This window comes from Limanda limanda, chromosome 2 (assembly GCF_963576545.1).
Source record: "Limanda limanda chromosome 2, fLimLim1.1, whole genome shotgun sequence".
Taxonomy (NCBI): domain Eukaryota; kingdom Metazoa; phylum Chordata; class Actinopteri; order Pleuronectiformes; family Pleuronectidae; genus Limanda; species Limanda limanda.
This window is the reverse complement of record NC_083637.1, coordinates 8,452,098-8,474,876: the sequence shown is the minus strand read 5'-3', so window position 1 is coordinate 8,474,876 and position 22,779 is coordinate 8,452,098. Positions and strand designations below refer to the sequence as shown.

The 22,779-nt window shown below is 44.7% G+C and overlaps 1 protein-coding gene across 1 annotated transcript; it reads right to left on the bottom strand.

Moving 5' to 3' along the window:
* Window positions 1-190: 190 nt before the first annotated feature.
* pcm1 (pericentriolar material 1) lies at window positions 191-22,779 on the bottom strand. Its single transcript, XM_061085768.1, has 45 exons — window positions 22,632-22,779; window positions 20,930-21,040; window positions 20,447-20,695; window positions 18,974-19,285; window positions 18,015-18,185; window positions 17,410-17,529; window positions 16,962-17,148; window positions 15,918-16,027; window positions 15,355-15,628; window positions 15,125-15,275; window positions 14,667-14,873; window positions 14,373-14,539; window positions 14,000-14,229; window positions 13,660-13,802; window positions 13,416-13,545; window positions 12,906-13,076; window positions 12,639-12,820; window positions 12,269-12,496; window positions 11,887-12,169; window positions 11,581-11,726; window positions 11,234-11,499; window positions 10,785-10,965; window positions 10,368-10,684; window positions 9,934-10,095; window positions 9,646-9,702; window positions 9,319-9,491; window positions 8,340-8,468; window positions 7,619-7,745; window positions 7,102-7,179; window positions 6,917-7,014; window positions 6,572-6,706; window positions 6,278-6,481; window positions 6,103-6,195; window positions 4,948-5,044; window positions 4,127-4,224; window positions 3,771-3,905; window positions 3,477-3,680; window positions 3,301-3,360; window positions 3,062-3,206; window positions 2,777-2,925; window positions 2,624-2,687; window positions 2,315-2,508; window positions 2,114-2,206; window positions 1,059-1,182; window positions 191-867 (listed from the first exon to the last, which is right to left on the bottom strand). Exons 2-45 carry the CDS (start codon window positions 21,023-21,025, stop codon window positions 842-844), a joined length of 6,966 nt encoding a protein of 2,321 aa, XP_060941751.1. The 5' UTR covers window positions 21,026-21,040; window positions 22,632-22,779; the 3' UTR covers window positions 191-841.

Sequence of the window (22,779 nt, the reverse complement as noted above, 5' to 3'; positions counted from 1 at the left end):
CACAAAGTTTTTAAATGATGTAATATTGTGCATACAGTAAACCTATGGACTTGCCTTGTTGCTAATGTAACCCTTATGACCGTAACCTTTTGAGAGCAGCGGATCCGTACGAATGACACACAGGAGCAGCTCCACTTCTAAAGAAGAAAGGCGTGATGCTGAATCAGCATTAGTAAGACTCACACCATCATTTGAAGGTTCCAGTATTTTATTAATTAAAACTTATGACAGTAGTCAACAAATTTATAACATGGAAAAAAAAAGAAAATCACTGGAGACTAAACATTCACAGAAGGAAACGGGGATAAAAAGTAAAGTCTGAGCTCATCAGGGAACAAGTGTTGAAGCTGGAGAAACGAGACCGGCTGCATCTGAACTCCCATCGCACCCTAATCTCTTTAGAACTAGAAGTCAAGTGCAGAAACGACGACTGTACAAGAGTAAGGCGACACAAATAAAACATTTTAAAAAACTCAAATCGCAACTCTTGTCAAACTGATCCCAGAACCGAGGAAGAGACTTCAGATCGAACGGAGACTGAACCGTCAGAAATCAGCAGCTTAGAAACAAACCCCGCCCCCCCAGTAACAGTAAATGACATAAAGCAACAATGAACAAACTTAGCTACGTGTTGATGTTTAGTTTTATTTAGTGTGTGTGTACGTGTGTGTCTGTGTGAGTCAGCTAACTTGTGACCAGTATTTAGAGCCGTCTCTATTTTCTTTCTTTTCTTTGAACTAGCAGATTAAAGAATCAACAATCATAAAACCGGAACAGATTAATGGTGAAATCATAGTGTTGCTAAAAACAGTAGACTTTGAGACGTCGCCTTTGTGTTTCCTCACAGACTCTCGGCGTCGACAGTGTCTGGAAAAAAAAAAAAGACGAAAAAGAGAACACAACATTTATTCAAGGAGCAGCAGGAACGAAACGGGGCGTGCACAGTGTGTGTGGATGTAACCGCGGCAACAAGATACGGTGGCTTGGCTTTTGTATAAAGTGTTTAGCAACAGCACAAACAAACTGTAATCCTGACCGACAGGGACTGTAAGCCTCACCTGGTTTCTTCAGCGCCTGAGCGTTCCCCACCAGCACTGTCAGCGACTCCGTGTTCCCGCTGAGCATCTCCACCGACAGGTTGTTGTTCTGCTGCTCCTCCACGATCCGCTTCTGAAGCTCCTCCTAACAGCACACACACAGACAACATCCACTGGATTAAAGGAATGGCTTTAAAAAAGATGCACATTAATTACCTCAACCACCAAGGAGGTTTTACTTTCACCCCGGTCACAAATACTCACAAACTACAGAATTGATTTCTATGAAACTTGGTGGAAGGACGGGACGTGAGCCAAGAAAGAATCCATTCAACTTTGGCAAAGATCTCAAACAAAGGGGTCGATCCAGGAATTTATTTTCTTGTCTCTCTTTACTATTGTGAGATTATTTATTGACATTTTCAGGGATCTTGACGAAATCTAGAAACCCCTCACTGGGGTTATATGACAGAATCCAGTGCAGTACAGAATCATGTGATCAGTCACCGTGAGCCTTGACCACTCAAATCTAATCCAGTAATCTTTGGGTCCAAGTGATAACTGGTCAAAATTTGAAGACATTTACTAAAGGCAGATTAGAGATAAGATCACCGTGACCTTTGACCTCCAGATCTAATCATTATACAACATTACATGTCATTTAGCTGACGCTTTTGTCCAAAGCGACTTACATGTTTAGTCACTCAACATTTATGTGTGGCCATTTAGGGATTAAGTATCTTGCCAAGGACACTTCGGCATGCAGTGGAGAAGAGTGGGGATTGAACCGGCAACCTTCTTGTTGGAGAACACCCACTCTACCCCCTAGGCCACACCGCCCACTCAATCAGTTCATTTGTGCCAAATTTGAGAGGATTCTCTTGAGACCTTCAGGTTTTGTGAAATCACAGCGACCTTGATGAAATTAAAATCATAGGAGGCATAATTAGAGAAGTGATGTCTATGAGTATGTGCAATGTGGGGCATCTTTATTGGATTTAAGCCCACTGTTGAGCCTGATGCAGAGGTGTGTGTGTGTGTGTGTGTGTGTGTTTGTGTGTGTAGCTGTAACACACCTCACACATCACTGAGAGCTGCAGTGGTAAATCATCCAGCTTGACAAAATCGTCCTCATCTGACCTCTGACTTGTGTTTCCTGAACCCACCTCCTGCATCGGTAATAAAGAAATTAGTACAGAGCAAGAAGAAAAGAAGAGACTCTACTTTCAAACTATTTCAGTAACGATAGGACGATCACAAATATAAAATGGACTTACGTCTACGTTGATCATGACGGGTGAGTCAGAGTCAGGGCTGCTCGTAGTGGACGACTTCTTGGGGACATCACAGAGTGTGGTGTTTTCTTCTGAAGCAGCAGCTGCCTCCTCCTCTTCCTCCTCAGGACTCTGGCACTCCGCCGTGCTACATTCATCCACTGTGCAATTCATATTCTCAATCATTTCATTAACTTCTGCAAGACAAAGATTTGGGATAAAAGGGGTAAACAACTGGTGTGAATTGGATCGACCCAGTTTCAAAGTTTACAAGTTGGAGATCTTCCTCTAAAAGCCTCCAGGGGGCCTCACCGTCATCGTTCTCTGAACTCCACTGTCCAGGCTTCGTCTCCCGGCTTTCACCGGCCGTTGTCCCCTGGAACACGACACAGTGACACAGATCAGACTGAGACGGTTTTTCTAATGTGCTTGTTTGTGGAAAAACAAATGAACGGTGTCTCTCACCTCCTGCTCCACTTGTCCGTCAGCAGAAGCCTGCAGCGAGGTCTGGACATCGACAGGTCCGGCCTGGAACTCCTCCATTTCCTCCTCCTCGTTCTCATCCTCGCCGCTGCCGTAGTTTGTCAGAGCCTGAGTCTCTGCTTTGGAGAGACCTGCGAAAAACATTTTCTTATTTATTCGATAGTCAAAGTTTTATTTTGAAGAGAAAAAGTAGGAAAGAGATATCCAGTCAGACACTGTTTCCTGTGTAATCTCAGGGGCTCTTGACATAAAGCAAACTTCTCTCACTGATTGACAGAAGGATTCCCTGTCCCGCTCCTTCATCTTCCTCTTCGGCCTCCGAGGCTTCACTGCTGCTGTTGTTCATCATCTCCATCTGCAGGTAAAACTCCTGTCGTGCAGAATCACTTTCCTGCTCGGCTTCATCATGGTCCTGGAAGTAAAAGAAAAAAGCGATATTATTCCACCACAGTTTACGGAGGCATCAACTGTTACTGATAATGTCATCATCTGAATTAAAGACTCACCTTGTCTTCATCTGAGTAGACAGGAGAAACTGATTTATCACAACCAGCTGCTGTATTTTCCTAATTCAGGGAATAATTTACAAGAGTCCAATTAGTTTCATTCAAAATTTGTTCGGTGTAAATTTTAATCATTTAATTAAAGTGCAGAGTGGAAACAGACAAAACAAACAACTGACCTTGAGACGGAGTTTATCTTTACTCGGCTGCTCCGTCCTCTTCTTATTTTTCTGTTTGGTTGCCGAGGCGACGAAACGGCTGCTTTCCGGACCCTGCATGAGCCCAAAGAAAGCCAGTTCCTTGGAGAGGATCTCAGAGATCTCCACCAGAAGATCCTCTCCGCAGTCCTTCAGGGTGCGGCCCATGAACTGACTGAGAGAGTCCTGGTGCCGGGAAACAAAATACAAGAACTGTTAGAAAGACGTCCTTCACACGCAGGTCACAGGGTTTGAGGAATGTGACGGTGATGGTACCTCCACTAATGCTCCCGGCGGCCTTTGGAAGTGGGGAACAAACTTCTCTGTATCGTCGTTTTGCCGCGTGACATCACGGACCACGAGCCGCACGGACTTCAACAGCTGCCGGGAAAACACCTCGTCCTTTCTCTCCTGGTTAGAGACAACAGAAAAACTATATTAGTACTGTTCACGTTCACAGTATAAACAAATCATTGATAAAATATCAGATCTCCGACAGGATATTTATTTTTGATTCAGCCAGGAAACCTTTAAAATAGGAATAACTATTAACAGAGTTTGGTGGATTTGTTACAGCAGCAGATTGTCGGATTCAGAGTTTCTCCCGCAGCTGCCTGTGTGGGTGACTCTACCTTTAGGAAGAAACTGACTTTGGCCATGATGGCTTCAATCTGACGATCCACCCACTGCATGTCGATCTGTGGACAGCGCATGTCTCCAGCTGCTGCTCCTGCTCACACACAAAATGTCACCGTTAACCAAGAATGTAAAAAAATCAGCTCAATTAAAAAGCACAGTGTTCTACAGTCACTACAGTTCTTTTCACATGGGACAAGCGGGCAGGGGGTCGGGTCCCTTCCACGGGACGAGCTGGGTTAGCAGAGGGATGTTCAGCGTGTGAGACTTCAGAGCCACCTGCACCTGCAGCGCCGGGGTTAAATTCAGCTTTTAGCTTCATGCGCTCATACTCGCTAATCCTGGCCAGAGTTTTGTCTAAATGAATCACCGTGTTGCCTATCTGAGCAGCGTAGAGAGTGAGGAGAGCAGGGAGAAACAGAAATGGGATATGAATATTTCAAAAATCAATGCAGCAAGAGGAGAGAGAAGACAGTGATGGATATTAATACACCTGCAGAACAACCAGGCTGACGCTAGAGGATCAAACACAGTATCCCAGGCTTCACTTATTAATATGATACTGATATTCTGCAAATTTGAGAGTCTGCCATTCAGTCCTCTTCTGAAAGGATATATTCTTAAATTTGGCAGAGTAGAGTTGATCCTGTGTGTAAAAACTGATTGTTCACCCAGAGAAGCTCTGCTGGAAAAGGGGGGAACCTCAGTCAAAAGGCAAAGCAAATCAGCTCAACCCGGAGATGTGGACAGTGACAGATTCCTCAGCTTTGAACCCTGGCTTTCCCAAATCAGAAGCTTTACACATGCAGAACCATACCCAGGTCGTCACTCAGGTTGGAGGGGAAATAAAACGACTCTCCATCATCCCGCTTCGTCATCCTGTTCTGTGTGTTCACATTCTTCTCCACCACCTCCTGCAAAACACAATCATTCTGTTCTGAGGTTGTTTTCAATATAAGACAATGGAGGATTCACAGATCCACTTAATAATCAGCACCCTAAGAATTCACAGTGTTTATGCTAAACAACAGCCATGGTAGCCTTTCCTGCTGTTCTACAAATATGGAGAATGAGACATTCCCTCCGTGACTCCTGAACAAAGGCATAATTTAGACAGGAAAACGGCCTGGCTTCCAATTAGCACAACTCTGGGGACCTTGGCCCAGAACAAAGGATTCATGTCTGATCTAGGAACAGACAACATCCACTGGATTAAAGGAATGGCTTTTCACAGGGCTGTTAAAAAAGATGCACATTAATTACCTCCACCACCAAGGAGGTTTTACTTTCACCCCGGTCACAAATACTCACAAACTACAGAATTGATTTCTATGAAACTTGGTGGAAGGAAGGCACGTGAGCCAAGAAAGAATCCATTCAACTTTGGCAAAGATCTCAACAAAGGGGTCGATCCAGGAATTTATTTTCTTGTCTCTCTTTACTATTGTGAGATTGTTCACTGACATTTTCAGGGATCTTGACGAAATCAAGAAACCCCTCACTGGGGTTATATCACAGAATCCAGTGCAGTTTCAGTCTACAGACCTTTTACAGAATCGTGTGGTCAGTCACCGTGAGCCTTGACCACTCAAATCTAATCCAGTAATCTTTGGGTCCCAGTGACAACTGGTCAAAATTTGAAGACATTAACTAAAGGCAGTTTAGAGATAAGGTACTCAAGAGGCCAGACACATGATTGGTGAGGTCACAGTGACCTTTGACCCTCCAGATCTAATCAGTTAATTTGTGCCAAATTTGAGAGGATTCTCTCGAGACCTTCAGGTTTTGTGAAATCACAGCGGCCTTGATGAAATTAAAATCATAGGAGGCATAATTAGAGAAGTGATGTCTATGAGTATGTGCAATGTGGGGCATCTTTATTGGATTTAAGCCCACTGTTGAGCCTGATGCAGAGGTGCATGTGTGTGTGTGTGTGTGTGTTTGTGTGTTTGTGTGTGTAGCCGTAACACACCTCACACATCACTGAGAGCTGCCGTGGTAAATCATCCAGCTTGACAAAATCTTCCTCATCTGACCTCTGACTTGTGTTTCCTGAACCCACGTCCTGCATCGGTATTAAAGTTCAGTGCCAATTTTAATCATACTATTAAAGTGCAGTGTGGAAACAGACAAAACAAACAACTGACCTTGAGACGGAGATTCTCTTTACTCGGCTGCTCCGTCCTCTTCTTATTTTTCTGTTTGGTTGCCGAGGCGACGAAGCTGCCGTTGTCCAGATCCTGCATGAGCCTGAAGAAAGCCAGTTCGTTGAAGAGGATCTCAGAGATCTCCACCAGAAGATCCTCTCCGCAGTCCTTCAGGGTGCGGCCCACGAACTTACTGAGAGAGTCCTGGTGCCGGGAACAAAATACAAGAACTGTCAGAAAGACGTCCTTCACACCCACGTCACAGGGGTTTGAGGAATGTGACGGCTGTTGTACCTGCAGGATTCCTCCCAGCTGTCTGTGGAAGAAGCGAACAAACTCCTTGCTTTCGTCGTTTTGCTGCGTGAGAGCAAGGACCATGTGCCGCACGGACGTCAACAGCTGCAGGGAGCACACCTCGTCCATGTTCTCCTGGTTAAAAACAATATAAGAACTGTTCACGTTCGCAGTATAAACAAATTATTGATATAAGATCAAATCTCCGACAGGAAATTTATTTTTGATTTAGCCAGGAAACCTTTAAAATAGGAATAACTATTAACAGAGTTTGGATGATTTGTTACAGCAGCAGATTGTCGGATTCAGAGTTTCTCCAGCAGCTGCCTGGGTGGGTGACTCTACCTTTAGGAAGGGAATGACTTCTGCCATGATGGCTTTAATCTGACGATCCAACTGCTGCGTGTCGATCTGTGGACAGCGCATGTCTCCAGCTGCTGCTCCTGCTCACACACAAAATGTCACCGTTAACCAAGAATGTTAGAAATAAGTTCTTTGCACATGTTGCAGGCGGGCAGGGGATCGGGTACCTTCCACGGGTCGAGCAGGGTTGCCCTCATACTCGCTTATCCTGGCCAGAGCTTTGTCTAAATGAATCACCGTGTTGCCTATCGGAGCAGCATAGAGAGGAAGGAGAGCAGGGAGAAACAGAAATGGGATATGAATATTTCAAAAATCAATGCAGCAAGAGGAGAGAGAAGACAGTGATGGATATTAATGCACCTGCAGAACAACCAGGCTGACGCTAGAGGATCAAACACAGTATCCCAGGCTTCGCTTATTAATATGATACTGATATTCTGCAAATTTGAGAGACTGACATTCAGTCCTCTTCTGAAAGGATATATTCTTAAATTTGGCAGAGTAGAGTTGATCCTGTGTGTAAAAACTGATTGTTCACCCAGAGAAGCTCTGCTGGAAAAGCGGGGAACCTCAGTCAAAAGGCAAAGCAAATCAGCTCAACACGGAGATGTGGACAGTGATAGATTCCTCAGCTTTGAACTCTGGCTTTCCCAAATCAGAAGCTTTACACATGCAGAACCATACCCAGGTCGTCACCGGCGAATGGTTCCAGGTTGGAGGAGGTCGACATGGTGCTGTCGTTGTCCACCGACTCTCCATCATCCCGCTTCTTCATCCTGTTCTGTGTGTTCACATTCTTCTCCACCACCTCCTGCAAAACACAAGCATTCTGTTCTGAGGTTCTGAGGTTGTCTATGGAGGATTCACAGATCCACTTAATAATCAGCCCCCTTAGAATTCACAGTGTTTATGCTAAACAACAGCCAGCTATGGTAGCCTTTCCGGCTGTTCTACAAATATGGAGAATGAAACATTTCATCCGTGACTCCTGAACAAAGGCATTATTTAGACAGGAAAAAGGCCTGGCTTCCAATTAGCACAACTCTGGGGACCTTGGCCCAGAACAAAGGATTCATGTCTGATCTGGGAAACAGAGACACGGAGAGATGAGGGTCATTTTCTCTACAGACAGGCGTCTGAAGCTTCGCTGTCAAGTTGAATTCAAAGACAATGAAAATGGGGCGAGGGACAATTAAAATCAGAGAGCTGATTCAGAGGGCAGAGACAGATGGAAGGTGAAATGTCTGAGAGAGAGACTGATCAAAGATGTAAATGTAGAATGGATAGAAAGTAAAAAAAAAAGGGAAAGTGTAACAATAGACTGCAGAACAGGCTTCAGCTTAAACAGAAAATAAGAAACATGATGGAGGAATCTCATGCTGGGAGGCGATGAAGCGTCTCTTACTGCATCACTGGTATCCAGACTCTCGGGCATCTGCTCGGAGTGGGAGCCTGTGGCCCACACCACAGGACCGAGGGGGGGCAGCCGGTCTTCAGCTGCACTCTTCTCTGCCAGGTGCCGAGTCACGATATCCTGAGACAGACACAGACAGACGCTTGTAACCATGGACTGACGTTAGCAATGAAAGATCTGAGGCCAGGGTCGGATCCCATGTGATTCTAATATCAAAGTCAGATTTTATCACACAAGCAAAAACACAGGATTAAATCAAAATATTAAAAATAAAAGATCATCTTATCCAAACCACCTGTGCAGGATTTGGATTCTCTACATTTCCCTAAATTTCAAACTAGCATCTTACATTATTGCCAAAGCTAAATTTAGCATCACTAAATCATTAGATTTACCAAGAAAACAGATCTAATCTGATTTATAAAGCACAATTCATTAGAACACGTTTACATTCAAACAAAATGGGTGAACTCATTGGAAGGGAGTGCGTTTTATTTTTGTGATTCACTCACTTCCACTTTCTCTATGGTTTCAGACACGCTACCCAAAATAGTTTGAGGCCGCCAGCTTAACACTACATTTATCCTTAAATCCCAGTCTGCCATTTAAAAATGCCCTTTCTCCTAATTGTCTGTGGTCGCTGTCTCCTGAAGGTCTGTTCTGCACAGACAGCACCGACTTTCTAATATGACCAGAGGCTTACAATTATGATGGCAGCCCTAATAGGCGAAATCTAAATCTTCTGTGTAACCACTGCAAGATATTCTGTCATAAAAAAAACTCTTATGACCTAGAATATGATGAATAATTATCTTAAATGGAAAATCAAGGGATAAATCAGCTGGGATATTATATTATATTAGATAATTAGAACCCAGTACTAGGAATATATTCAGATTCGATTCAAAAAGCTTTTTTTTTGTCTCTCGTCACAGAGGAGCAGTAGGCAGATGCATGGGTCTACGCTCACCTGGAGGGAGTAGAGCGCCCTCTGCCGTAAGTAGTCGGTGTTGAGCAGCTGCAGCTCATGAAAGAGCTCGATGAGGAAGTGGGGCCGGGACTCATTCTGGGAAATCAAGGTCGCCACCTCAGAGTAGATGGTTTCCCTCAGAGCCTCGAACAGAGAGAAGTCGCTGCTCGCATCTGGGTTCAAGAGGAATTAACGGTCATTCACAGAATCTCCTCCAGGGGTGAAAACAGTCCTCGCACTTAGAAGCTTCAGTTTTAGATTTGCATGCAAGTGATGTTTAGGGGACAGAGAACTGAACGAATGCTTGGATTTGCACTGTGACTTTACCTGGTGCTTCTGTGCATGCAATTCTGTTAGAGAGGAAGGGTGTCCTCCAAGCATAGGCTGTGAGTAAAATAAATTAAAAGTGACAAAGCAATTTTGACCCAGAATTAAAATAAACATGTGACAAATGAGCAAAGAAAAACAAAATGATGTAAAATGACAAAATTAAATAATTACATTTAAAACAAAACATTTTTAAGGAAAATAAGCAAATCGTGGATATTAAAGAAAAATTTGACAGACAAATGAGTGCTGGTGCATAACATTCACTTGGGATGTTTCTATCCATACCAGAGGACAGGTCATTTCTTTTATTCCCAGGCTTCGTCTTGCTGTTTAGTTTCTCTTGAGTCAGCTTGTCGAGCAAACTCTGATTCTGGTTCTTCGGACGAGTCGGGGCAGCCCTCTCCTGGATGAAGTCCACGGTGCTGCTGACGCTGTCACTGTAACTGTCTGAGGAGCACACAGCAAAATTAAACAAAACCACGAGTGAGAGCACATTGACACCTGTGTCGGCCATCATCAGGGTGGCATCGTTAAAAACTCATATTTAATAAAGTATTTTTAGGCATTCGTTTTGTTTTTTCAGTTTTGCGTCTGCTGTGCGTTAGAAACATCGTCACTTGAGGGGAAATCTCCAAACTCACTCAGCTTTCACCTGGTGACTCGGTGATTTGCATTCTCACCTACAGCCCCTCCGGATAATTTCCATTCCACTTTCCTACCTTCGCTGTTGTTCTTGTGCCCTTGGTTCCACCTGCGACGACTCTTGGTGTTGGGAGTCTTGCTTCGGGAGGCCAGGTTGGCTTGTGCCGAGGCCTTTCGCCCAGCCTTGAAAGTCTTGGTTACAGTGGTGGGGTCAAAAGAATCGGGCATGCTGGAGAAGCTCTCCAGGGACGCCTGGTCAAAGTCTTGAGGTCTGGAGGTGAGGTTCACAAAAGGAGAGAAGGGAGAGGAGGGGAGCGACTCTTGGGGGCTATTTTTAGACGGGTGAGTCTGGACGGCGTTGTTGGCGTAGGAGGTGTTAAGCCAGCCAGAAGCTCTAAAAGATGTAGATCATGTAGACAAATAAATATACAGACCACAATGTTAGATGATTCAATTTAAAAAATGTATTTTAAGGCAAAGCATGACGGACATACCCTCTTCCTGTTGTCTTGTTAAGAGGAGAGCGCTGCAGCGGAGGAGGGAAACTCATGTACTCTGTTTTGATTGAAGTGTTGGGGTCTAATTGCTGCTTCTGGTGGTCGGACGCAGCGTGACCTGCTGCATCCTGAGGGAAGTCAGCCATGGGAGCAGGGAACTGTGGATACAAGTTGAAGCCTGTAGAGTGAATGAAAAACCAAATTAGCTTATGCTTGTGCATTAACGATCCAAAAAAGCTATTAAATCACGACAGCAGGACATTTGGACTGAGTCACTTAAAAATATATTCATGACTTCAAATTCGAATGCACCTTTTAAAATGCTCCGACTTAGAATGTATTTGAGTAGCTAAGAGGGTTATTGGAACTCTGCACTACTTAAAAACCAAAAAACATCTATGAATGGTCTGTCAAAAAAGCATTTGTTTGCGAATGATGTGCCATACTGGGAGGGAACAGGGACATGGCAGCTGGAGACATGTTGTTGGTATTAGGATGCAGGGCAGAGGAGAAGGGGAAGACGCCAGGAGATGCCGAGGGAGCAGAGCTGGATTCCTGGGATGAACTCTGCTTCTGTGTCTGCCAACCTGCTGTTGAAGAGGACGGCTGCTGCTGTTGTTGTTGCTGCTGGTGTTTCTGCTGCTGCTGCTGTTGTTGTTGCTGCTGCTGCTGCTGCTGCTGGCAAAGGAGGTCGTTCAGGACCTGCTTTAGTCTGGAGGAGAAGTTTGACATTGAAAAAGATGTTCCACTTGTTACAAATAAAGCGGTGTGTGTATGTAGACTATTGCTTCACCTTTGTATGTTGTTTTGCTGCCAAGCCAGCTGTGTGTAACACTGGTTGAGCTGGTGCATGACCAGTTGGACCTGTGGCGTTGGCAGGTTGTTCGGTAACGTGCTGTACTGACTCGTCAGCATGGTTTGCAACATGTAGGACAGGGTCTGTGGAAAGAGAAAAACACAAAAGGTGAATTACTTTTTCGTTTTATTTTGAAAGAGAAAGAAAATCCACTGAAACTTCCAATTAAGAGGAAGAAATGCAGGCTTGTGTCCATTAACCATTCATTGACTGTGTGTGGATGTTCTTGTTCAGTGCACCGACCTGCTGGTCCTGCAGGAGAGTCTGACACATGCTGGTGCTGAAATCCAGCTGTCTCTGCAGCTGGCTGATCTGATCCTGCCAGGGAGACGAGCCTTCAGCAAAGGACAGCTCTGAAGCCCAGCGGAGGTTCTCCTGCCGCCGCGTTCCTCCATGTTCGTTTGCAGACTGGTTCAAACTCCTTGACGGCTGCGGCTGCGGCTGCGGCTGCTGCTGCTTGACCTTCGTCTTGTTATGAAGATTTCCACCACACTCACTTGAGAAAGCTGGTGGAGGCTTCAGGTTACTGGAGACACAGAAAGGAGAGCACCTGGTTTTAAAATACATCTTATAGATATCAGAACTAGAAAGTGACATCATTCATACTGGCTCCAGTGTTTCTCACCTTCCTTGATTATTCCTGTTACTGTAAGGGCCCTGGTTCCTGCTCGAAAGGTAGATGTGGATGTCGTCGTCAGAGGTGCTGTCTGCACATGCTTCCTGCTCGTCTTCCTCCTCTGCACGTATGTCTGTGTGATATTCATCATCATCATCGTCGTCGTCGTCGTCATCATCATCATCATCATCATCACCATCGAGGGGGCACGGAGAGGAACCCCAGGTTGCCATTGTCCTAAAGACACATCAACAAAATGGTAAAAACATTGTTTGTGGACGACTGATAAGTTCAAATTCCTATATCAGTTAAATAAAATGATTGACAAGTGCTCTACAAAAAGAAAGAAATACCAATACTGGAACAATATGCCTCATACCTTTCATCCCTGCTGACAGTCAGCGAGGGCGTAGCAAGGCTGTCTTGGTCGTCGGTCCGGCGAGGAGAATCCCCGACGCCACTACGTCTCTGGTGTTCAGCCATCAAGGACTCTAAGTGCTTCCTGCGCTGGCGCAGTTCTTCCCGCAGGATCTGGTGGCGTCGCATCTCTGACCAAAGCTGCTGGCGAGGCAAGAACAAAGGGGAGTGAATTCTGAACGTGCAGATCCCATTTTGACCATTGACTCGTTGTGGTCGAGGGTGTTACCTCATTGTCAGTGACTGAAGATGTAGCTGCTTCTGGAGCAGTGGGTTTGAGGACACCCGAGTTGATTTTTAGTCCGGAAGATGAAGAAGTCTTGATAGTGGCCGGAGTGGAAACTGCAACTGGGACCTTCTTCAGCAAACCCTGCTGACTCACCGTGCTGGACACAGATGACTAGAAAGATACGGATATTCACAGTATAAATAACGTAACCCACAGGTTTAAGAGGTTTACAGAGTTTCCAGATTGTTAAGTACACTTAGCTCAAACTACTGCAGTCCAATAATCGTACCATGAATCCGAAGATTAACTCCAAACTGAGGTGTTGATTTTATTTCATGATTATTTCCGAACCTGCAGTGGGGTCTGCTATAACTGCTTCAAATGAGGTGGATGATTCAACAACATGTTTCAAATCTAATATCAGTTCTACTTCTATTATATTCTACCTATTCTGAAATCCTAGTTTATTTTCATGGAGTATGACAGGAAACCTGTGTGTGTGTGAAATACCTGGAGGTCGGGACAAGCCCACTCGAGGTCGTGGATCTTGTCTTGAATTTCAGTGAGTCTCTGACGCTCCTCGTGGAGCTGCTTCAACTCGTGTTTCTGCTGAAGCAGCTTCTCCGCATACAACTTCTCCCTGCGTCCAGAGTAGTTTTAATTCAAATGTGAATTAACCACTTTTAAAAAAACAATGACAAGAAATAAACAGAATATACTGAAAATAATGTTTCAGATCTTTCATAAGCTGTACCTGGCCTTGCTGGAGAGAGTCAGGTCTCTGGAATTCTGTTTGGATCCCGATCCCAGTGGTCTCACTGCAGTAGCTCTGGTGTTATTCGGCTGTTGGTGTAAAACCTCATCCTCGTTGGCTGTTGTAGCATCTGTGTCATCACTCTGATGTAGGCAAAACACACACTTTAGATACAGGTTTGCAAATAGCCACTGTTTGATGGCATACACAGGAGTCAACAAAGTCAGGAATATTCAGATCCAACACTTTATACTACCACTTTAAAAACTACACTTTACCTTACATTGTGACAATTTAGAAAACAACACTACAGGGACAGGATGCAGTAGATTAGTCTCACCTGAACCATGGCAACCAGTTCCTGCAGCTGCCGGAGTTTCTGCTTCGCCGTCTGACGATGGACCTTCTGGGGAAATCCTCCATTGTTCCCCAGGCTGCTCCTCCGACTGGACCCCGATGCTTCGCTGTCCGGAGCCGCAGCCTGGGCCCCGGTGTCTTGATCCAGACTTTCCTCGTCTTCAGCCTCATGGTTCACCTGGTTATAAGGAGTGTCCCTGTTGTACTGGCACTCTAAACGGGAGCAAAGTTACAGAAATATTGAGATTCTGTTGGTCTGTGTAGTCATGTCATGTAAAAACGTGTTGCTAGCTCCCTTTAAACGTTAAATTCAGGCTTTGTTTTCATGCAAACACTCAGTGTGTCCATGTGAGCACCTATGGCTGAGGGAAGTTTGAAGCTGCGGAGGTTGGCTGCCGACCGGTTGTTGATCTCACACTCAGTGTTCAGTCTGCCGTCCCGGTTGTTGGTACCACCGCTCCTGACACCGCGCCCGTTGCTCAGGCTGTTCAGGTCTGTCCAGTTCCCTCTGCGCTGTGGGTTTCTAAGTATCACATGCAGCATCTATTACGGTTAAATGCCAGTAGTGGAATCGTGCTGTAAACCGAGTTTGTTGATAGTGACTTTTTCTCCTCTGACATTTAAACTAATTCATTTATTTACACACTCACCTGATATTAGTCACAGGCTGGCGGTTCTCCTGCTCAGAGTCAAACATGCCTTCAAATATAGAACCGTCCTCCGTTTCATCTTCCTCATCGTCCTCATCCTCTTTCACATTCTCGTTGACCGCATCCACCATCATATCAGACGTCTGCTCGTAGTACTGAACTAACTCCCGCAGCTCATTCAAACGCTTGTGGACCTCCTTCAGCTTCCTGTGGGGGGTGGAAAATTGGAACACAAAATATGTGAATGAGGTTGATGTATAAACATTTCAGATTTTGTGAAGCAAACCCGAGCAATGTCTCTACTAACAGAAAGCACAATGTAACACAATGTAGGTTTTGTTGTTACCAGGTTACACTGCAGCACCCTGTGTTACACACCAGGCAATCTACAACACAACGCTGCTAATACACAACATTCCAATTAAACTGCTAGAAGCTGGGAATAGTTTTGAGCGTACCTGAGCTTGTCTGTGGAGTTGGCACTGTCCTGGTGTTGTGCGAGGGACGGATGAAAGGAAGTGGAAGCCGAGGCTCCATTAGTGCACAGAGCAGCTGCACCATCTGAAGATCCTCCAATACTCAGGCTGAACTGCGCCGACAGGCCACGACCTGCAGGAAGCCACATGATGCTCAACAACACTTTACAGGAAGAGATGTTACAGAATGTTGTGATAAGCAATATTCTTACTTGAGTTATTGTTGAGAGTCTGGTCTCTCAGTGAATGCAGCTCCTGCAGGATCTTGTCCATAGTTTGCTTTTTGTCGTGGAGTTCTTGGAGCTTGGTGAGTTTGACGGTGGCAGCTGTTGCTCCAGTGTCGAGTCCAGTGTGCGGGCCGGAGGCTGAGTGGAGCAGTGGCCTGTGTTGAGGTGGGCCGACAGCCTGGGGAGCCCTGGACCAGCACAGCTCCCTGGAGAGGGAAAGACTCTGCGCCTGGCGACGGTTGTCTGGCACCGCTTTAGTCTATAGGACATAGATAACGAAAGTCTTGAATTATAACTTCCTTAGTAAATTCAACAGTTACGTTATATTTCTCGATAAAATAAAGATCGTGAAGGCACCAACAAGACTTGTCAGAGGGAAGAGACGGACTGTGGCTGTTCACGCCAACCTTATAAACAAAGGTCTTTACAAACATTTTCAAAATGCATTTCTTTTTTAAACTGCAGTACATGACTGTATGAAATATTTCATAGATGACATAATGGTATTATTCATGGGGAAAATGGCCACCCAGCTGTCTCTACTGTACCTGAGAGTCATGTAGCTGGTTGTGGAACCGCTGGATCAAATCGTTTAATTCATCATTCAGTTCTGATGTGATGCTCAGGCCGGATACACTGCCGGTGGTTTCTGTGACAACTAGTGACAAGAACAAAACGCACAAAAGGAATTTAAACACAGAAAAGCATAATTAAACAAAGAGTCAAGTTCAGACGTATTTGAATAGTTATAATTTTTGTTCTATAGGCTTTGAGCCTCAGCAGTTTTGAACTAAAATAATGGATGCTTGATTAAAGTTCCAGGTCTCAGCTTTAATAATATATTTGTATCAATATAGAAAGAACTGTGTGAGAGATTTGGCCTTTAAAAAGACATAGCGGCTCAATGATAGGATTTCATCAGTAACTGGAAACTTGGCTACTGCAGGTTTCTAGGGCAGTTCTGTGTTTAATGTTAGTCCATAGATGTGCCTCAGAGTTGAGAGCTGCCATTTACTCTGAGAAAGAGATTACTGTCAAATTGAGGAATCAAATTATGGTTCCTGAGAAATGCATGGAAATGACAAACAGCTGTTAGACAAAGCAACATCTTGTGGATGAGCAGCTGTGTGGTGAAGAAAAACTCCTTTATCACACAATACGTTAAGAATGCTCTCCCGGATGTTGGCGTATATAGAATGCGTCCTTGTCAACGATCAAGAGACCAAGGCCTCATGACCGTAGACCGTGAAACTACTTTATGACAGAATTCTACTTTTAACTATGTTTTTCATGTTATAAATGTGCCTTCGTGTCGGAGCACAGGAAGATGGACATAAAAGCTTTCCTGGATTTATTTAGGATTTCACTGCGGATCCAAGCAACGTTTTAGGCATTTTGAGACGATGGAGGTGCTGTACAAATTCAGTGATGTGTTATATTCTATTATATATAGGTTAAAAGTATTCCAGTTACAGTTGCATTCCAACCTGCAATAAAGGTATTTTTTGGAGTGTGAATGATCTTCCTCAACTCAGCACACAACATTAGTCTGTGACCATGTCAGTGACTATGTTAGTTAGTGTGTATCTCACCGGTGTCTTCGATCACAGCCATTGCCTGCTCTGCGCTGTGCTGCATGGCCATCAGAGCCTCCTGGCGGCCCTGCAGGGCCCTGAGCTGCTCCTGCTGCTCCAGCATCTTCTTCAGCAGCTCGTGTTGCTTACGCAGATTCTCCAACTCCTCCTTCTGGTCAGCACGCACAACTTCTGACCTACCGCCCTACGAAAATGTACACCCACACACGGTAAAAACACTGAGTCTACCAAAGCCCACAAGAGCAACACTGCAGAAATGGTAGAAGAGAATAGTCAGGTATTGACAAAGCAAATAAGCAGAGAACACGTGCAGTGAAAAGGGCAAAGCAGGGACATGGTGCTGTGGTTCCACTTCCTCATGTCAGAATTTAAAGACAACATTGACTACAATTGTAATACTACTAGCAACAGAGCATTAACATTAGTACATAACAAATATACACACCATAGCATTTGAGGCTTCGGAAGAGCGGACCTCAATGTTAAGAGAAGTGCTCTCTACCAGGGAACCTGAGCCCACGGCAGAGTCCAGGGTCCCTACATCGTCCTCCTCATTCTCCCGTGCCTAAAGACAAAGAACAGCATCACTCAAACAAAGCTACACAGGCAGGTATACAACAAAACATGTTTGCCTAGTATAGAGGTGGAGAAGAGCCAGTGAATTTTTGTCTTACAAGTGTGGTAAAATTTACTATATATATATTTCAGATAAATGCTTAAATCCAGTTACAGTGATCATAAAAATATATCCCACAGCAAAACAAGGTGCTATGCTACGTCCCAAATCTATCACCCCATGAAACATGACTCCCCTGTTGGACTGTTTCAGGCCACAGAGAGAGACAGTCATTAAAAATACATGTGTGGCAGGCAGCCTGGAAACCAAGAATAACAGGTTACACTTGAGCTATTAGTTAGATAAGAAACATTTACTTTGCACATGACACAGCACATTTGGTCAGATTTAAATAGTTTTGTCTGCTGGAGTCAGTAGTAAGGCAAACAAGTAGATTATCTTAAGGAAGGAAGCTTTTAAGTGGATAAACTTACCAGCATTTTCTGCAGGAACCGTAAATAAGACTTCTCCTGCTCCTTGAGGTGGTCGATGAGGTGAGAGAGACGCTCCACGTTGGCCGGCACATCGTTCTTCTCCACCAGGTCGTCCCGCATGGAGCTGGCCTTGCTGATGTACTCCCGGATCTGGATCAGCTTGCTCACCACCTGAGACCATGCAAAGAAAGGTGGGCGGTGTATGGGTGTGGGTTTCAGAGGAGCACACGAAGAGAGGACAAAGACGGACGTGAGGGAAAGTGAGCGAGCATCTGTAGCGGCGGCTCAGACTCGGCTGAACAAGGGCAGAGAGGGGGTTGGGCGCAAAAACTCACTGGGCACCGAGGGTGGCATATTTATAAATTGCCCTAAATACAGACAAGTTTCAGCTGCACCCGCTCTCGCTCACATTTATCCTAGTTCTGGTTCCACAGTAGAAGTCTGAGAGCAGTGATACACAGGCATTCACCATATGAACATGCAAAAATGTATTATTTTCAATTAGAATCACTAATGTTTTGTTTAGTCTTTGTACAAAATTACACGGGGTTCATCATGTCAGTTAGCGACTGCACTTCATTAGCAGTCAGACTAGACTCCTACTGTATATTTGCTGATGTTACACATCTCCAGACATCTCCTGAACTAGCCCGCTGTTTCTCAGAAACTGTTTAAGCTTTATATAGCTAATATCTATTTGTGGTGTCTGTTATGTGTGATTGCACATGTGGACGAATTGTGTTGTACTTTGTTGTGCAATGACAATTATGGAGTATATCTGTAAAATGCAGCAAGATTAATCCCTAATTATTTTACCTATTCAGTGAAATATCTCAGCATGTGCTTGATGGACTGGCACCAACTTTGCTGTGCATTTTTTAGACAAACATTATTCCACGGTATCCTCAGACAACAGGACATTAAAACCAAGCTTTACAACCTACAGCACACAATATTACCTGGCTGCTGTCTACTTGTGGCTCCCCTCTCCCATATGCCCGGTGCACCAAGGGCCCTCTCTCGGCACCACCGAGGCTGAGCCGAGGAATCACAGGGGTTAACGTATCCCTGAATCCTGGGCTCTGCTTCTTGGTTTCCTTGGTGATGGCTGGAGTGGCTGGGGCAGAGGAGGAGGGAGGCAGCAGCTCCTTGCTCTTGTTAGTGTTGACATGCAGAGGTAGGAAGTTGTAGGGTCTCTTGTGCTCTCCGGCTAACTGCCGCTGGTTGTTGGCAGCTGTGACACGCCCCTGGGAGTCACTGCCGATGCTCCTCTGTGTAAGAATAGAAGAGGATTCAGACAAATCACAACTTACAATTCTGCTAATGCATTTTCTCTTTTAAAAACCTCAGATACTGTAATTGTTCCTGTAATTGTTATGGTTTTGCTACTGTTTTTTTTTCTGTACCAGACTTCTAAAATTGATTTAGGTGATATAATTTTAGTAGATTTGAATTCTGTTTGTTGGAGGTCAGGTCTGTGGGATTTAGTGGCGTCTAGTGGTGAAGTTGAATATTGCAACAAACTGTTAACTACACCTCAGCATCTACAGTACTTCCAAGCCTGAAGGAGAACTACAGTGGCCTTCAAGTGTGCTACACAAACAATCTTGTTTTGTTTTCCATCTATACATATGCAGGTAAACATTATGTAACTAGTCCAGTAAATATAATGACATGACAATGAACTGATTGAAAAAGTCCTCTGACTCCAGCTTTGTCCATCAAGGTAGAAGCTTAAATATTCGGTAATAGATTAACTTTGTTGTTCTCCCCTCAGCAAAGTTTACGTATTCTTTCATTCTTCCAATGCTCTGTCTGCTATTCTTCAACTGCTGGGACAGAACAAGGTCAAATACCTGACTCCGTACTAAACTATGAAAAACATTCTGATATCACGTCCCCCACTGGCTGCTGGAGGATCACAGCAGTGATTTGGCATTTATTTGTTGAAAAATTACTACAATTGTATTTAGTAGTGTGATAAGATTGTTAGGCATCTGCAGACGGTAGGAATGAGCGTTGTGTTATTCACTAACGCTTGTGGAGTGCAGGTGAGTTCTTCGACACTTGCTGGTGCAGTTATACAGCTTAGATCAGGTTGGCTCATTAAAACATTGCCCTACAGTGTTTTAGTCAAACCCATTAGATTATAATCGAATTAAACACCCATCACTACAAGATCACACATTTCTCACAAAGCTTATTGTCAGATTTTTATTTGTGTTGTGTTACTGCACCGACTGTCAGCAGTCAACAGCAGGAAATGGAGCCAGTCATCATGAGTCATGAGGACACGGATGACATAAAGCTACGTGTAAGTTCCTCAAGCACATATATGTCAAATACAAATCCATTTTTCTGTATTCCTGGGACATGAATTGACCACAATGAGCTAAACAAAATACTTCTAATGGGATGCGTCAGATGTTTACCTCATCCAGGTCTGTGAAATTGATCCGCTGACGCAGCTTGTCCAGCTCAGCTTGGTCCGGGACAGACATCTGGGTGGTGTATTTGATTTGTGGGAAAGAATGAGGAGTGCGGGCCCTCCTGCGACCGGCCCCGGGGGTGGACTCGGGTGAAATGTCATTAGTCAGACGGCTCTCCACCACCGTAGCCGACAGCTTCTTCTTGTTCTTCTCTGAGGAGCGGTTGGCTTTCTTCTGCTGCACACCCCAGTCCTGAAGAACAACAAAAAAAGAAAATGCATAGGTTATTACAATTTGTGATTATTTTATTTGGACAAAATGTGTTAACCATTCTTTTCAGACATATTGTGGCACCAATAAGCTATGACAGCCACAGCTCCAGTAATACTGGCTGTGTAATAAAAGTTGAAAGTGTCCCACAAGTGTAACAGTATGTAAAAACTTCCATTTGTGAATAGTTTCTACGAAGTTCTATGCAGCCCTCACCATGTTGTTGAGTCTGTCTTCCAGACTGCTATTGGTTACCGTCCAGTTGTGCAGCTCTTCTGAACTGTCATCGAAAGGAGCGCCTCCGGTTGCCATGACTCTCAGTTACTGCTGGGAATTCAAAACAAAAAAAACCACAGTGGTCAACTCACACAGAAAGGACAGAACACACGACAACTTTTACAAGTGCGCATTAAAAAACCTTAGACAAAAGAAGGACGTTGTGTGAGTGCACATGTGGATTGTTACACATTGTTTTGGTACCTTGTTGTGCAATGGCAATAGAGGAACCTGTCTGTCTGCTTCGCCAGATAGTTCTTATTTGCTGAGGCAACTCAAAAACATTATATAACCCGACACCCAACCTCGATTAATCCATTAATTTGCAATGCATTTACTCTCCAGTACTACTTTAACTAAATCTCATCTTGCTCTCCCCTTACGGATCTGATTTCACTTGTGATGCAGACTCTTGTCTTTTATGTGTTGTTCTAGAAATGTCTGCTCACATTGCTCTATTTTTTTTCCAAAAGATGTTGCTATAGAGGCACATTTTACCCATTTGTAAATATGCGACAAGACTGATCTCATAAAAAGTCCATCTAATTCTTTTACTTAAATGTGTAATAACTTAGAAAAACATCTCAGCATCTGCTTGATGGACTGGCACAAACTTTGGTCAACAATTTGAGACAAACAGCCCAGATTGCAGCTCAGGTGACTGTGTGGACCTCTCACGCTAGATATGAAGATTGGATACACTTCACTGTCACTGAAACACACAACATTAAATGAGGTTTATCTCATCTTGACACAGTTGACTTATATATACTACAGTCAGAGCTAATGCATTCACTTCAGATCAGGTGGCATCATTTCTTACCGACAGCCAACGTTGACACTCCAGAGAAACAACCTCTCAATCACTAGTTTCCCTGCGCGCTGACCGTTTGTGTTATTGTTGTTGTTGTGTGTGTGTGCGTGTGGTTGTTTGTGTATGTGTGTGTGTGTGTGTGTGTGTGTGTGTGAGTGTGTGTCCCGCTGAATTTCCCGGGTGAGAACACAAACAATGCCCCGGTTCCCTCCATCACGCAGCGGGGTTGTTTACCCCTGGAACAGGCGCAGGCTAACCGCTAGGCTAACCGCTAGCTCACCTGTCAGGAGGTGAGGGAGAAGCTGGAGTCAACCGTGAAGAAAACTTTAAACTAGCCTAGCAACTCCATCCAGAGCCTAACCCGGGTCACACAATCGCCATGGCAACACGGGCTAACCCCCACCCCCTCCTGATGAGCTAGCCCACTGGTTAACGCCACTGTCACCATCAACCGATTAACCGACTATATCGATCAACACAACTAATCAACGTCAACCACCTTCATGCTAACGAGTCGCCCAAAGTTGTGTAGCCTGGTTGTGTAGCCAGGGGCTAGCTAGCCTGCTAACAGCGGCTCGGTGCTAACTTTAAACGTGACGGTAAAAAGTTGACGCAGACCCCCGAGCATCTCGGCTAATTTACCGCAGCTCTGATTAGCTAAAGCTACGAGGGACAAACTGTACGTGACTCAGCATCGTTAGCATCGCGAAGCTAGCGACCAACGCAGCAGGTTGATGAAAACACAGCCTTTTAGTGGCGTTATTACAAAAATACAAACGAGCTAGCTAAGTTAGCCTGGTTTGAGTCAGAAAGGGGGGTCGGTGTTACCATTCAGAGGAAGGGGAGCGAGCACCGGATGGCTAGCGGGTCGCAAGCAGCCGTCGAGGCTTCGCAGATTCCCGCAGAGTCAGGTTGGAGACATCGGATAAATAAAAACGTCCGATCGGTCCCCAAACGAGAGACAGCGAGCTGGAGT